The 15,779-nt window shown below is 40.0% G+C and overlaps 1 protein-coding gene across 16 annotated transcripts in view; it reads right to left on the reverse strand.

Moving 5' to 3' along the window:
* ClC-a (chloride channel protein 2) overlaps window positions 1-15,779 on the reverse strand; it is a 188,843-nt gene that overhangs the window by 34,280 nt on the left and 138,784 nt on the right. Inside the window, exon 2 of one of the 16 annotated variants that reach the window (XM_065220109.1) lies at window positions 11,063-11,501. The exons of 14 other annotated variants lie outside the window; for them this stretch is intronic. In XM_065220109.1, the coding sequence (XP_065076181.1) occupies window positions 11,063-11,392 (330 nt within the window). In that variant the 5' untranslated portion in view covers window positions 11,393-11,501. Of the gene's footprint in view, window positions 1-11,062; window positions 11,502-15,779 lie in introns of those variants that run through there. One more of the 16 variants, XM_065220122.1, reaches the window with a different exon arrangement.

Consider the following 15,779-nt stretch of genomic DNA (forward strand, 5'->3'; position numbering starts at 1 on the left):
TGGTGTTCTTATTTTAACCGCGTTTCTAGTATTATATCTATGAAAGTCACTTCCTCTTTCAATTCGATCACTCAAATATCGAGGCAGCAAACCGTTAACTACTTTAAAAATAACACCATAGTCAAATATACAATTCTTTGCTTCACCAACAGCCATTGTAAGGCGTCTAGCATCAAAGTTGAGGAAGTGAATCTATTACATCTCAAAACCAAACGCATCATTTTATTCTGCAAGAGCTGTAATCTCGATAATTGTGTTTCATTGGCCAGAAATAAAATGGAAGGGCAAAAGTCTAGATGAGAAGAGATGATTGATTTTACTGGTAATAGTTAAATCGTTTTTCAGTCGACATAGAATTCCATACTTCTTGGCAATTTTCTAGATGACATTGTCAATGTGAGAGTTGAACTTAAGTGTGTCATCAATAATCACGCCAAGATATTTAATCTCCTGAACGCGATCAACAGTCTCATCATCAATTACAACAGAGACGATTTACTCGATTCAGCGAAATTACCATAAATTTAGTTTTACTTGCATTCAATTTTAACTGCTTACACTTCAACTATCTACTTAGGTACTGCAAACCTTCATTGTAGTGTGAGACAGCAACTTCTAAATCCTTAGCTTCAATGAATAACACAGTATCATCTGCAAGTCGTTAATAAACATAATAAATAAAAGGGGCCCTAATACACTTCCCTGGGGCACTCCAAGGTTATTCCCCACGGGACTAGTAACAGAATCATTAAAAACAGTCCGTTTAGTTCTGTCAGATAAATAGCTTTCAAACCATTTATATGCAATACTCCGAATTCCAAAGCGCTTGATTAACAGTAAGGGTCTAGAAATTGTTTCAAAAACGCGTTTCAGATCCAAAAAAACATCAACAGTCGTATCTTTACGCTCCAAGTTGTCTTTCCACTTTGCTAACACCAAATTCAACGCAGTTTCACAAGAATGATCTTCCCAATATCCTGATTGTTCTGGTATCAACAAAGAGTTGCTATTCAAATACTCCAACAGCTGGCCTTTAACAACAAGTTCTAAGATTTTCTCTAATGTGTGTAACATGTTGATGGAACGAAACTCTTCGACTTTAATCGTTCCAGCAACTTTTTGAATATGAACCACTAAGGATTCCTTCCAAATTTGTGGCAGATGTACATTCTGCAATGATTCATTAATAAGGTTCAGCAAGATGTGGCCAATGACATGAAAGCAATCTTGAATAACGCTAGCATTAACATTATCTACTCCAGCCGATTTTCATAATGAAAAACAAATAACTCTAAGTTCATCTAATGTAATTGGGTGGAAACCTTCAAATCTAAAATTACTATTAACTGGTTGTTTTATTTCGTCAGATTCATCAACCAATTCAATGGATTGATTAATCTATGAAACACTTTCGACAAAATAATCATTAAACTTAAATGCAATTACTTGTTCTGACTGTTCTAATCTTTCTTCCTTTGACCATATTCACAACGAGTTTTCTTTATCAATTGTGAATACTTATTACGCGCGATTGTGTACCTAGTCCAATGATTGTCATTATTAGATCTACAAAACTTTTTGTACCATTTGTCCCTTTTCCGTTTAAGACGCAAAAGATCCGAAATATACCAGCTGTTCGAGTTTTTCAAAGAAACAAACTTTTGCTCAACTAGTTGATTGGTACACGTTTTCAAAGCGTTATTAAGAACAGCTGTAGATTCATCTAAGCTACCAGCCGCGAATGGAAAATCCAGGCTTCTCTCAACAAGATCCAGCCCAAGTAACAATTTTGGTTTTATGAGGGTTCTGTAGACCATGATTTGGACTTGTAGAATGCTATAAAACCTCTATAAAGCTTGCAATGTTACTTGGGAGCGCTTCAATTTTACTAATTCATCGTTGTTATTGATATTATCTAATACATTAATTACTAAGGTCTCATGATCGGTTATTTTCAAATCAGTATATGTAACTGAACAAATGGAATCAAAATTGGAATAAACGTGGTCAATTTTTTTTTTATATATATCTTTATTAATGAGACTTTCAGCCCTGGGCTGGTTCGTCTCCCCGAGCACGTGGTCAATTAAAGTTCTACTGTGCATGGAAATACGCGTATATTCATTTACCGTTTGCTTTAAATTAAAAAACTCAGCTAAACGCTTCAAATGATTCGAGTTAGAGTTATCACGCCAACTAATATTAAATTCACCAGCCAATATATTTAATTTACTAGAATCAAGGAATGTCTCGAGCCAGTTCTCTAAAACTTCAACAAAACGCTGGTCACTAGAACTGGGAGAATGATACAAAACACCATAATTACCCATCTTTATGCCACGTACAACTGTAATGCCCAAGAACCAGTTGCCATCAATAACTTCTTTGGTACGAAGGTTGAATTGAACTGATTCTTTGACATAATTAGCAACACCGCCAGTGTGTCTAGAATGTGATAAACAAGCAGCAACAATATATCCCGGAATACTATACTGATTAAAAGCTTCAGTTTCTGCAATATGAGTTTCAGGTAATAAAATTAAAAGAGGACGTTTTTCCTAAACTATCTGACGTTATGCTACGTAGTTTGTTGACAACGCCGCAATATTAAAATGAAAAAAAAATCGAATACGGGGAAAAATTATGAAAATTGTACACAGGTTAGAAGTGTTTTAGTAGACAATAGAATATTTGAGAGATTTTCCTCGGAAAAGCGTCGGAAAATTTACTCATTCTATGAGTGACCTACGTTTTCACGAATTGAAGTAACCTGAACTGAAATATGACTAACTCTTACATAATTTTGAGTCGTTCTTATTAGCCGTGCATGCGGAATTTGTTTAGAAAAATATGTCAAGTGCATGTTGGTGGAGTCGTATGGCAAACTGTTGCAACCCTTTTATTATGTATAAGAAAAGTACGTTATCCACCCCTACAATCTGTTGCAATACGTAACGCCCTAGGAATTCCTTCATTTATTGAGCATTACATGTTATTAATATGTTGATAGCGATAAATGATATGCTTGTATTACTCTGATACATATTTGAATGTACACGCAGAGATTTAAAAAAAAGCTCAGATATCAATGTGTTGTTAATAATAGTCACTCATTCACCTTATGTAAATCCGATCCGAATGATTCATTCCTGTGTGCTAGATCGAGAAACTGCAAGCAAACGTCAAAAAACTAAATGACAATCGCTGCACCACACACAAGCTCTAATTTCAATGCGTTCAAGATGCATTTTACCGAAGAGGTACTACGGATTTTTCATCGGCGTGACATAAATTTATTCGGCGGCGTGAAAGATTCCACTGCTGCGGCACGCCGGTTCAATTTCATCGGCGGCGGCGGCGGCGGCGTATGAAAATCGTCGGCGGTGGCGGCGTGGCGCGGCGGCGCACAGATCTACTTAGAAGAGAACTCTGACGTACTAATGGGAAAAACTCATCAAGTGAAATTCTTCTATCATAAATCTCGCCTTGTTGTGCGCCCACCTTTGCGAGAGAGTCTGCCTTCTCATTGCCTGGGATTGAGCAATGTGAGGGGACCCATACAAAGGTAATCATATATGATCTTTCGACCAGCAAACTCATGTGCTCCCTTACCTTTGAAAGGAAATCAGATGCCTTGTTTCATCGACTGGATAGCCTCAATCGACTATCCGAGAAGATGAAGCAATGGTCCGTGGGCATTTCGGAAATCATCCCCAATGCGAGTATACTGGAGTTTTGTTTTGGACATGTTATTCAAGCTTACAACCGCAAAATGTCCATGCGCTTATAGGAATATCAGGCACTGTAGTATTGCCGAGTCTGACATAAGAGGTAAAACACAATTCCGATCAAGCTATGTCCTCAACTACGTATATTGCAACAAAGCAGGCAAGCCAGATATCATTATCCTTCTACCACTCCGAGCAGTGTTGCAGAGAGAGTTTATCGTGGTAGTCGTAGCGAGCGTTTTGTCTGTATCGTTGGTTGCTTTACGTGTTTGGATTCGCTGAGTATACCTCTTTATGATATTCATATGTTATCGGTTAGTTATCGATTCTTGCTCGGGATGCCCGAAAATTTGATTTCATTAAAATTCTTCTTGGAATTTCTTTTGAATTCCAAAGAATTCTCTGGGAATTTGCCTCAGAAATTGCCCCAGAATTCTATTAGAACTATCCGCAGAGTTGGATACCATTAAAGTTCACGGGATTTATTTGGAAAACTCTCTTAAAAAAATCTCAGAGCTTATTTTAAATACTTATTAGAATTTGAACCTAGAATCCTCATCTAATCAGCATCAATTTCTTCTCAGAACTCTCGTTACAATGAACCGTGAGCCTCTCATTCTTCCAAAAATTGTTTAGGAGCTGAATTGGGCGTCTATAATACTTTAATATAAAAAACGACGCTCGTATGTGTCAGTATTATGGCCGATTTTGTCACTTCTGCTTAAAGTTCAATTAACTTTGATGCTTTTTGGAAAATTTCAAAAGCACTTTTTTCCGACGCATTATTTCAGATTGCAAAAAGCTCGCAATATTCGATTCCTTTTGATATTTAACACAAAATGACGCGAGCTTTTTGCAATCTAAAATAATGCGTCGAAAAAAACTGCTTTTGAATTTTAAGCCTTAAGCCTTAAACCAGTTTTAGCTATACGGGTAAAAGTTGATTTAAGATTTCAGCGGAGGTGAAGAAATCGGCCCTCAGAGCATTACATGAGACTTTCGTAGTGTGCACTTTGGTATTTTTCCCTGAAATATCTTGGTGTGCTCCCTAGAAGAATTCCTTTCAAATTATCTTCAAATTTCCTTTGGAATTTTCATTAAATTTGTTTGATGATTTAAAAAAAAAACCAATAGCCTTGAAAAGATTATAAGGTTTAGAATTCATTTGCGGGAAAAAAGTTAAATGTTCCTCGATTGGTCATCGAAATTCAAGGCTTTTCCTAGTTTTTTTTTCAGGTGTTTTAAAATACATTGCCAGAAAGGTCAACGGAGTTGACTCCTTCTATAAAACAAGCTTTTTGTCAGATAAAATTTTTCGATCCAACTGAAAATGCTCAAAAGTCATGTACACTTCGGATCATAAGTTTGGGGGCACCCTATAAAAAACATGTAAATGTTTCTTGTTCATATCTCTGCCGTTTTACGACCAATTTTTGATCTTTTAAGGTCATTTCAAAGGTATGGACTTAAATGTAGTTCGTAGGTTTAATATATTTTACAATTTTTTTATACGATAATTTCGCTTAAAGATAGAAGTGTAAGTGACGTCAACAATGTGGTTACGTATGAATGATAAGGAGTGAAAAGAAGCGGTATTTTACATGCCAAACCTATGTAGATCGAGGGTCATCTTCGATAGGCCGATGTTGCATCCATTTCAGAGATGCCAGATATTTTTAACGAAAGATCAGACTGACAACGATATGCTATCCTTCTACGTGACCCCCTTCGCACCGGACCAGAATCAGAACGAGTTGTTACAACATGTTCACGACATCACCAATGTTGATCTGACTCAAGTGAAAGTCACCAAACTAGTCCCACGCGGAAAGAGTCTGGATGATCTTACATTCGTCTCTTTCAAAGTGACCGTACCCAAAACGGCATCGGAGGTGGTTGGTGATCCGTGGTATTGGGATAACTGTCCGCTTGTTTGAACCTAACCAAAAAAACGGACCCGCAACGCATCATCAAAGATCTTCATAAATCGTCGCTCTCTCATCCCAGGACGCACCGTATCAGGCACTAAGGAAGTTCCCAATCCACCTGTCACAGTCGGGCTGCATCCTGAGCTCAACTACCAACATCGAAGTCGTCCTGGCCCTGTGTTCAGTTCTGGAGTTGGGGGGCTTGATCATGTTTCATCTGACGAGAGCAATTTTCCTCCGGTAATGCCTGTCGCTTTTAGCTGTTCAACCTCAACCTCTTGCGAACCGGTCACCCATGACGGATGCAATACTGAATCTATTGTCGAAAGCGTTCCTGTTCTCATGGATTCTACTCGTAATTACTCTTGTATGAAGGGACGGATACCATCAGTGTTCGTCGAGTCACCGGGATGCATGCCTGCAAGCTTCATGGAAGCCCCAAAACCCCTCGTCACAGTCGAGCCATTGCGGCCAGCGCCCTGCAGACATCACGGTCCTGTGTATGAGTGCGGGGAAGGGGTCTTCCAAGCCGCCATCGCAGGCAAGTATGCACACGTTTCAAACAGTTTACTTCCCGTGACATTGGTCGATTCCAGTTGCCGCTTGTCAACGAATGTGGGCTTATCTGCTGCCAACCAACGCACCACGGAAGCTCTCGGATCTACCGCACCAGTGAAGAGCCGTTCGAATGGCGTATCATCTGACCGGGTGTTGTAGGTATACTAAAAGAACGTTAGAGGCTTGCGTACCAAAATCTCCCGCCTTCGCTTGCTTTTATCGAGCTGTGATTACGATGTTCTCGTGTTCACTGAAACTTGGCTCGGGTCTGATATCGACAGCGCAGAAATTTCGACTGAGTATACAATATTTCGATGCGACCGTAGCACATCGACCAGTATTCACTCACGGGGAGGCAGAGTGCTAATCGCGGTCAAAAGGCATATAGTCTGTGAACCTACTTCGCCGATAAATTGTGAGCAACTCGAACAAGTTTCAGTTCGTGTGAAATCTGGACGCCGCTCGCTCTACATCATTGCCATTTATCTTCCTCCCAATTCGTCCCTCGACCTGTATTACGCTCATGTGAACGCAGTGCAGCTAATTTCGGAAAACTCGTCAACAGCTGATGTGATTCTGACACTAGGAGACTACAATCTTCCAAGTTTACGGTGGCAATCAGACGATGACGTGAACGGCTTTATCCCGTCAAACGTTTCCTCAGAAATAGAACGTTGCCTCACAGAAAATATGTTTGCCTCTGGTTTGCGTCAGGTCAACGATCTTGTGTTTGTCAATCTACCGGAGTACTTTGACCTCATTGTACCCTCAACTCCACTTTTACCAATTGACGACCATCACGCACCATTTATCTTGCTTCTTGACGAAAGCTGTAATGGCACAATCACAACGGACGATGGGGATGTGAGATTCAACTTTAATTTTCAGTCGTGTGATTTTGGTCGTTTGGATGACATGCTCTCAAACATCGAATGGGATGCTCTACTGCGACGGGAATCATTGGACGAGTCTGTATCAGCTTTCTATGATAAACTTTACGAAGTTCTTAGTGACCAAGTACCTCAAAAGAGACAACGAGCTTCTTCAGTCTACAACAAGCCATGGTGGACCTCTGAACTACGTCATCTACGAAACGTCCTCAGGGAAGCACGCAGCCGTTTCTTTCTGATGAAGTCCGATAGTGAGCGGAATAACCTTCAGGAAGTGGAAACAACGTACAAGGCACTTCTCTTTTTCACGTATGAAAGTTACATGGCTAAGATTCAATCAGATGTCAAGCAAAATCCTTCATGTTTCTGTAATTTTGTCAGAAGCCAAAAATCGGCTACTCGCATTCCAACTAACGTTAAATACGACGAAACCATCGCTAGCTCTAATTCGGAAGCAGCAAGCCTATTCGCCAAGTTCTTCGAGAGCGTATTTAGCAAATCATCGCCTGTTCCTCGCTTCAACCGCTTTGCCCATATTGCTTCACCAGACATAAATCTACCCGACGTTCAGTTTTCCGTTGTCGAAGTGGTGAAAGCCATTGAAGAACTCGACGTTGATAAAGGACCTGGAATGGACGGTATACCACTCTTGCTGCTGAAGAATTGCTCCACCGCACTTGCATCTCCCATATCATCTCTATTCAACCGTTCGCTGCAAGACAGGATGTTCCCAGTGGCTTGGAAATCAGCTTCTATCATTCCAATCTACAAATCCGGCAACTGTAATCGAGTCACGAACTATCGAGGTGTTTCTGTCTTGTGTTGCTTGAGCAAAATTTTCGAAAAACTGGTGCATAACGTTCTGTATAACGCCGTATCTTCATTAATCTCCGGCAGCCAACATGGTTTCATGAAACAACGCTCCACGACTACAAATCTGATGTGTTACGTCAACACCTTGTCTCGCGAAGTTGAACATGGACAACAAGTTAAGCCAAGGCCTTCGACACTGTACCACATATCTTGGTCATAGACAAAATGGTACACATGGGGTTTCCGGAAAGGATAACGCAGTGGTTGTTCTCGTACCTGTCGCTCTCTTCTTTTAACCTTTCTTTTGCCGACGACTTGAAGATTTATCGTGTCATCACTTCTTCAGAAGACTGCATGGCGTTGCAAGAAGACATAAACGTTATGCTCGTTTGGTGTAGCGATAATGGAATGCGCGTGAACAGAGACAAATGCAAAGTTATTTCGTTTACGCGACGCACCTGGCCCATTGTCCATCAATTTAAAATGGAATCCGTCATACTGGAGCGAGTTCTATCGATTTGTGATCTGGGCGTTACTATTGACTCAAATTTGAAGTTTAACGAACATGTAGCTATTATAAGCGCCAAAGCATTTTCTGCACTTGGATTTATTCGTCGACATGCTTCAGATTTTACTGATGTGTACGCCATCAACACGTTATATGGTTCGTTAATGCGAAGTATCCTGGAGTATGCTGCTCCTGTATGGACACCATTATACGCGACGCAGATCTTAGCAATTGAGCGTGTGCAGAGGAAATTCATACGATTCGCTCTACGCCAGCTTCCCTGGAATGACTTAGAAAATCTTCCTTCTTACCCCGACCAATGCCGATTGATCAACTTAGAAAGTCTGTCATCGAGGCGAATTAAAATGCAGCGTATGTCATCACAGGAGGTATTGACTGTCCTGCACTTCTTGAGCAGATACCGATCAACATTCCTCCACGTCGCTTCCGAAGTTCACATCTACTGGCAATTCCGTACCGCAGGACGAACTATGGGCATCACAATCCACTTGATTCGTGTCTCCGGGCTTTTAATGAAGTTGACGACAAATTCGATTTTAACATGTCCAAAACTGTATTTTCACATAGGATTAGGAATTAAGTCTAGAAAATAGTATTAAGTAGTTCAGTCTGTGCGACTTAGTCGAAGGCGGTGATCGTAAATAAATAAATAAATAAATAAACAGGCCCGATGTTTTCTGAATCATTTTGCCCCTTAAGGGGGTATTCCCGATCTTTTTTTTCAAAAAATCAAATTTTTTTTTTTCACGTTTTTTTGTACTTTAGACTATATACTTTCATCCCCCCAAGCCGTTTTCCGATCAGCGAATTCGGTGTCCAGGCATAGCTGACTAATGGTAAGAAACCCCAAATGGTTTTAACTAAAGTCAAAACTTTAAACGCGTTTTTCTCGAAACCACATTTTTTTTATCGGGCGAAGATTTTTCTCAGAAACTATAAGAGATATTGACTTGAATCTTTGCGCATTTTGTTCCTTATTAAATTCTTTGGAGCTTCTCCCACTTTCAGCCAAAAATATTAACATTTAACATTGTTTGAAGCACCTTAAAGCTGCAAAAAAGCGGGCTAAAAATCGCCTGTTTTTTCATATGGCCGCCATTTTGTTAATTTGCAAGATTTTTTGCTGCCAACGGGAGAAGCTCCAGAGAATCTTATGCAGATTATAATTTCATCACGAAATCTGTTTCAGATGAAGCCGTTCCAGAGAAAAGTCTTCGCCCGTCCAGGCGTTTGCGGCGAACAGGGGTCTGTTTGCCGCCATTTTGTGACGTCAATAATGTCTTTTTTTATGTCGAAAAAAATTTATTTGTAAACTTTAATGTTCAATAAACAAGAATCCCAAAGAGTTAGGCGCATTACTATTCATTTTCCTTGAAAAAAAATTAATTGAAAAACAGGCCGAAAAAAGGCAAAAGATTGGGAATACCCCCTTAAATGCTGCACAGTGGGCCTGGCCGTTTTGGTATGTGTAACGCATCTTTGATGTGAAACATATATCATATAGACAAGAAAAATGATGTAGGTATATCACTCATTTTCCAGGATGCTTTCAAGAACTGGCTGTGTCGGTGTTAGATTAGATTAGATTAGATTAGACGATAACTTCTCTTAAAGTTACAACATTTTCCAAAATTCATGCTGAAGTAGAACCCTTAGTCTATTCCGATCAAGTTACGATTGGGAAAGTTTGGTAGACAAATTTAGAATACGCTTTAAATCAATAAAATAGTTAGAAATAAATGGAAAAATATGATGAACCAAATAGCAACGAATTGTTTTACAAGCCTGTATGGTGGCACCGGTGACTGGCTTCATATCCAGTAACTTTAACACTCTTTAGGTCGTTCGTGACTTGTCCGGGGATGAGATTTAAACGTTCCCACTCTACAACTGTTGTTTTTTTTTTTCATCAAGCCATCAAGCATTCAAAATATCCGACATAATATGCCTTCAAAACCGAATAGTTACCCGCAATTTACACCCAACAACCATCAGCCGCACGCGTCGGGAATTCCTTCCCTATACATATCAACCTTCACCCGGCGAGGTCCTTGCATTCACGTTCTCACTGCCAGTGTCGAGGAACTAACTACACCACTAATAACATTATATGCATCTAAGTAAAAATAAAACCAACCATCAAAGAGACAATACAGCACACGCCTAATGGCACGGTAATTTGTAGCGACCTACACGTATAAGCAAACAACTAAAAAAAAAACAAAAGCGTAAAGTGAAAATATTGCGAAAAATTATTTCACCACTCTCAGTGTCGTCGTCGTCGTCTGCCAGTCAGTTGACAGTAGTCCGAGCGGTTAAAAGTAGATTAGAGATTATGGCGGGAGAAAGCGTGTGAAAAGGTTTGGCGGCATTTTTCGCCGTTTTTCCGCTTTTCCTTCAAAGCTGCCACACAACGAATGTCACGATCAAGATCAGAAAGTGGGAAACTTTGTTTGGGTAGGGGATTTTTTTTTGATTTAATGCGACGGGGATCGTAATCGGGTGTAAAAGAAAATTCAAAGTGTGATTGTTTCGGTTACGAAGCGATCTATCGAGAAGCACCAAATCAAAATTTCAACCAACCACAACAAACTCGGGGTGGTGGGGTCAACTTACGTAGTAAAATTCTTCTAATTCTATTTCAACCGGACTGCGCTGGATTTCCGCCTTATCGTCCGAATCCAGATCATCGCTGTTGATCCAATCGGCAGTATCGGTCGGAGAGCAACTGGCCTCGGCGTCACTGGGTGACTGACTGTCACCGGTGGGGTCGTGACCTTTCGAGATAGCCACGATTTGGTGCTGTTTGAATTGTTGCCGCCGTTTCAATCGCTTGCGATGCAGGTACTTTTCCCGTTGAATGTACAGCGAATCTTTACGTCTCAGGATGATTTCCGGCTCGAACGAGAAATCCCGCACATACTCATCCTCGACGTGGTATTGCATCTATGGCAAGCTCTAGTGGGAGTGTCTCGTTGCGGTGCGAGGAACGATTTCGGACAGTCTTTTCGGAGCGTTTCGATGGTGGACGCGGTTAAGTCTTTTCATGGTTGCTCTGGATGTGGGGGAAAGTGTGGAATTGCAGGTAAAATCCAGTGAAATCGGAGAGAATTTACACGGAAAGCTATTTGATCATTTAAAATGGCCGGTAAGACAACTGGAAGCCATCTATTATATTGAATGGTTCTAATCGTAAATTTTCGCTAATCCTTTTCGAATATTTATAAATAGGGGAAATGGCTGTAATGTTGGCCTATGGATCTAAGATTGGGCCCATCGCTAAAAATCTGCTATTTATCAATTTTATCTAGATGAACGCGTCATTGGGACGGTACTAATGGATATTTTTGGTCGCAATTTAGTCGATTGCTGAATTTATGTATGGGCCCATATTAGGGCCATTTAGGCCGACATTACATCCATTTCCCCTATTTACATTTTAGTTCAAATGTGATTTACAGTACTTGTTCGCTAACTGAGCTAAAAGCGCAGCCCAGTTAGCGAATTCCAGTCGCTAACTGGACTGACTTGTCAAACGTCAAAAAACACTGAGGGGAGCTTCAGTGGATTGTTTGATCGACGTTAATAAAAAAATCATGTGCATTGAATTGATACAGTGTAAAGTTTGCCATTGTTATTTTCACAGCATTCAATCTAGCTAGTTTAGAAAGGCTTAATGCTTTTGCTCATAACGCTTTTAAGTCGTGATATCAGAGTGAAATGAAAATATTTTAAAATTTATTTGCATTATCACTTAATATTCCATTCGAATGCCCTCACCAATTATGACAATTAAATGTCAAACTAAATGTGACGTCTATTTTTTACGTATAATTGCTTTTTAACTGGGCTACAGCCCAGTTAACGAACGCCCAGTTAAAAAGCAGCCCAGTTAAAGATCGCCCAGTTAGCGAACAAGTACTGTATATTTTTTGTTCATTAATGTTCTAAACGAATTTCATGTTTGTTTACTGGGAGCCTTTGGTGTTGGATTGTTTTCGAGTATCATGGGTTGCCACACAATATACGAAAACAAACAATAGAACAGTTTAAAAAAAATCTTTCAAATAAGAGCTCAAGACGAACAATTTAAAAGACCTCAACTCCGTTTTGTAAACAAACCTTGTAAGACTATTTTCTCACGAACTGAAACCTACATTCACAAATTTAAAACACAATCGAGTAGATAAGAATTTTCCCTACCTGGTTATTTTGTTGGTTTGCGTTGGCGGATTTTGAGTTGGCGACAAAATGGCCTTACAAGGTTTGTTTACAAGGTGGAGTTGAGGCATTTTCAATTGTTGGTCTTGAACTGTTCAACTGTTTGTAAAACGGTCATCAAAAAGTGGCTGGAACTTTTTCATTTATCATTGTATTCAGGATATGTATAGATTATGATCCAGACACAAATACGCATTGCTTAAATTATTGATAATCAAACGCATAACTTCAGAATAAACCATCGTGCAAGTATTTTCATAAAATGCATTTACAAAAAACCAAAAACAGAAAATTAATGTTGGCTTCGGCAATACCTTAACCTATTATCGTCAGGGGGTAAACAACGTCATTGAGAACTTGTTACTTTGTACAACACACATGAGTTTCCCATTGTCATTTTGTTGCTGAGTTACCAATCGATCTGAAACCAACGAGTAAAGGGTGATACGGTCAAAATTTGGTCAATATCAACTTGACGTATTTCTTTCAATTTTGCATTTAAAAAAACCTGAACACCCCTCATTTTGAAGGTGTGTGTGTGTAGAATGTTGCTCCTATTTTGATTTTGGAATTCACTCTTCAGTTGTCAAAATGCCGTCCAAGCAAGAAGAGCAGCGTATCAAAATTTTGCTCGCGCATCGCGAAAATCCGAGCTACTCGCACGCAAAGTTGGCAAAATCGCTAAAAGTTGCCAAATCAACCGTTACAAATGTAATTAAAGTGTTTGGGAAACGTTTGTCGACAGCCAGGAAGTCTGGATCGGGGGGAAATCGAAAACCGGAAGCTGCTGAGATGACAAAGAGAGTTGCCGGTAGTTTCAAGCGAAACCCTAACCTCTCTCTCCGAGATGCCGCAAATAAGCTGGGTGTATCGTCTACAACCGTGCATCGAGCCCAAAAACGAGCCGGACTATCGATTTACAAGAAGGTAGTGACTCCAAATCGCGATGATAAACAAAATACGACGGCCAAAGCGCGATCCCGGAGGCTGTACACGACGATGCTGACGAAGTTTGACTGCGTGGTAATGGACGACGAAACCTACGTCAAAGCCGACTACAAGCAGCTTCCGGGACAGGAGTTTTATACGGCAAAAGGAAGGGGAAAGGTAGCAGATGTTTTCAAGCACATGAAACTGTCAAAGTTCGCAAAGAAATATCTGGTTTGGCAAGCCATCTGTACCTGTGGCTTGAAAAGCAGCATTTTCATAGCTTCCGGGACTGTCAACCAAGAAATTTACGTGAAAGAGTGTTTGAATAAACGTCTGCTGCCTTTCCAGAAGAAACACGGTTGTTCCGTACTGTTTTGGCCGGATTTGGCATCTTGCCATTACGGTAAAAAGGCCATGGAGTGGTACGCCGCCAACAACGTGCAGGTGGTTCCCAAGGACAAGAACCCTCCCAACACGCCAGAGCTCCGCCCAATTGAGAAATACTGGGCTATTGTCAAGCGGAACCTAAAGAAGACCAAAAAAACTGCTAAGGGCGAGCAGCAGTTCAAGGCAAACTGGCTTTCTGCGGCGAAGAAGGTGGACAAGGTGGCTGTACAAAATCTGATGGCAGGGGTCAAGCGTAAGGCCCGGCAATTCGGATTTGGAAAAGCGGAAGCCTAACTGAATATTTTTCCTGAATTTTATACTAATTGAACTTGAAAAAGAAATTTAATTTGATTTTTTAAATAAATGATTTCACCGATTTACACGCGTTTTGGAAACCGCGAAAACTGTGATCATACTACGTGGGATTTGACTTAATTGATTACAACAAGGAATTTATCGAGATCCTGACCAGATAGAAAGTTACTGTCTCCGACAAAGTTGTCCAGAAGCTCATAGCCTTGTCGCTGGTGGACAGTGGTTCAGAATTTGCTCACTACGTAGCGCTACCCAAGTTACCAAAAGTTCCGCATTCAACGATTAAAATCACTTTCAAGTTCCGTAAAGTTCAAATAAAGTTGCGACCGAACCTTCAAGTTCCATAAAGTTCAAATAAAGTTCCGACAGAACTTTCAAGTTCCATAAAGTTCAAATAAAGTTCCGACCGAACCTTCAAGTTCCATAAAGTTCAATAAAGTTCAAATAAAGTTCCGACAGAACTTTCAAGCCACATGAAGCAATCCGCACAAGTCTTTATTAGTAACAAAATTTATTGTACGCAAATATTAAATGATCAGTGGTCCGAATAAATCATAATTCTTATATTTATGCAGTGCATCAACATTCTATCCAAACATAAAAAAAAAACAAATAATTAAAAACTAATTTCCTGGATTCGAACCCGTGTATTCGGCATGCGATCTACTAACGCTAACCACTGCTCCACAAATGTGTTGGAATACCATGCGCACAAATACCAATTTAAAATTCATCAAGGTGTTGTGTTTCGTATGCAAGTCAGTCAGCTGGCACTGAAAACTCCAACAGTAGGCGGGACAACAGCTCACTTCAATATATTTCAGATGACGCAGAGGTTCGTGCTGGGGCTCTCACGCAGAAGGACTGGGTTTAATTCTTCAAACAGCTCAAATTCTACTACTAATGCTGATAAATCAATACACATTAATATCTGCCTTTAGAAATAACTTTCATAAAAGTGCGAACTAAACATATAATTGGTGTAGAGGACAAGAACCCTTTTTAAATTTATTTTCTAAAAGTTCCGTTCAAGTTCCGCCAGAAGCTGCTTAGAATGCTCTTCAATTATGATACCAGAACTTTCAAGTTCTTATAACGACTTAAAAATGAGGCTGCTTAGAATTCTAAAGACCATCACTAACTAAGCTGCTTAAGCAACAAATGGCCTTTTATCAGAAGTTTTGGTTACTTGGGTTGTATACATGAGAAATTCTCGCATGTGATATATCTCGTGATCCTGACCAGATAGAAAGTTACTGCCTTTCACAAAGTTTTTCAGGAGGTCAAAGCATATTGCTTTGTGCTCACTAGTTCATAATTTGCTCCCTACGTGACGCTAGTATACACGTGAAATTCGCATAGAAAATATCTCGAGTTCCTAACCAGATAGAAAGGTCTTTTCTTCGGCATAGTTGTTCAGGAGGTCAAGGCTTTTTCGCAAATGGACAGCAGTCCAGAGTTTTCTCACTTTGCGGCGCTA

This window comes from Ochlerotatus camptorhynchus, unplaced genomic scaffold (genome assembly GCF_037179485.1).
Source record: "Ochlerotatus camptorhynchus isolate MF236.1 unplaced genomic scaffold, CSIRO-AGI_Acam_v1.1 ptg000116l, whole genome shotgun sequence".
Taxonomy (NCBI): domain Eukaryota; kingdom Metazoa; phylum Arthropoda; class Insecta; order Diptera; family Culicidae; genus Ochlerotatus; species Ochlerotatus camptorhynchus.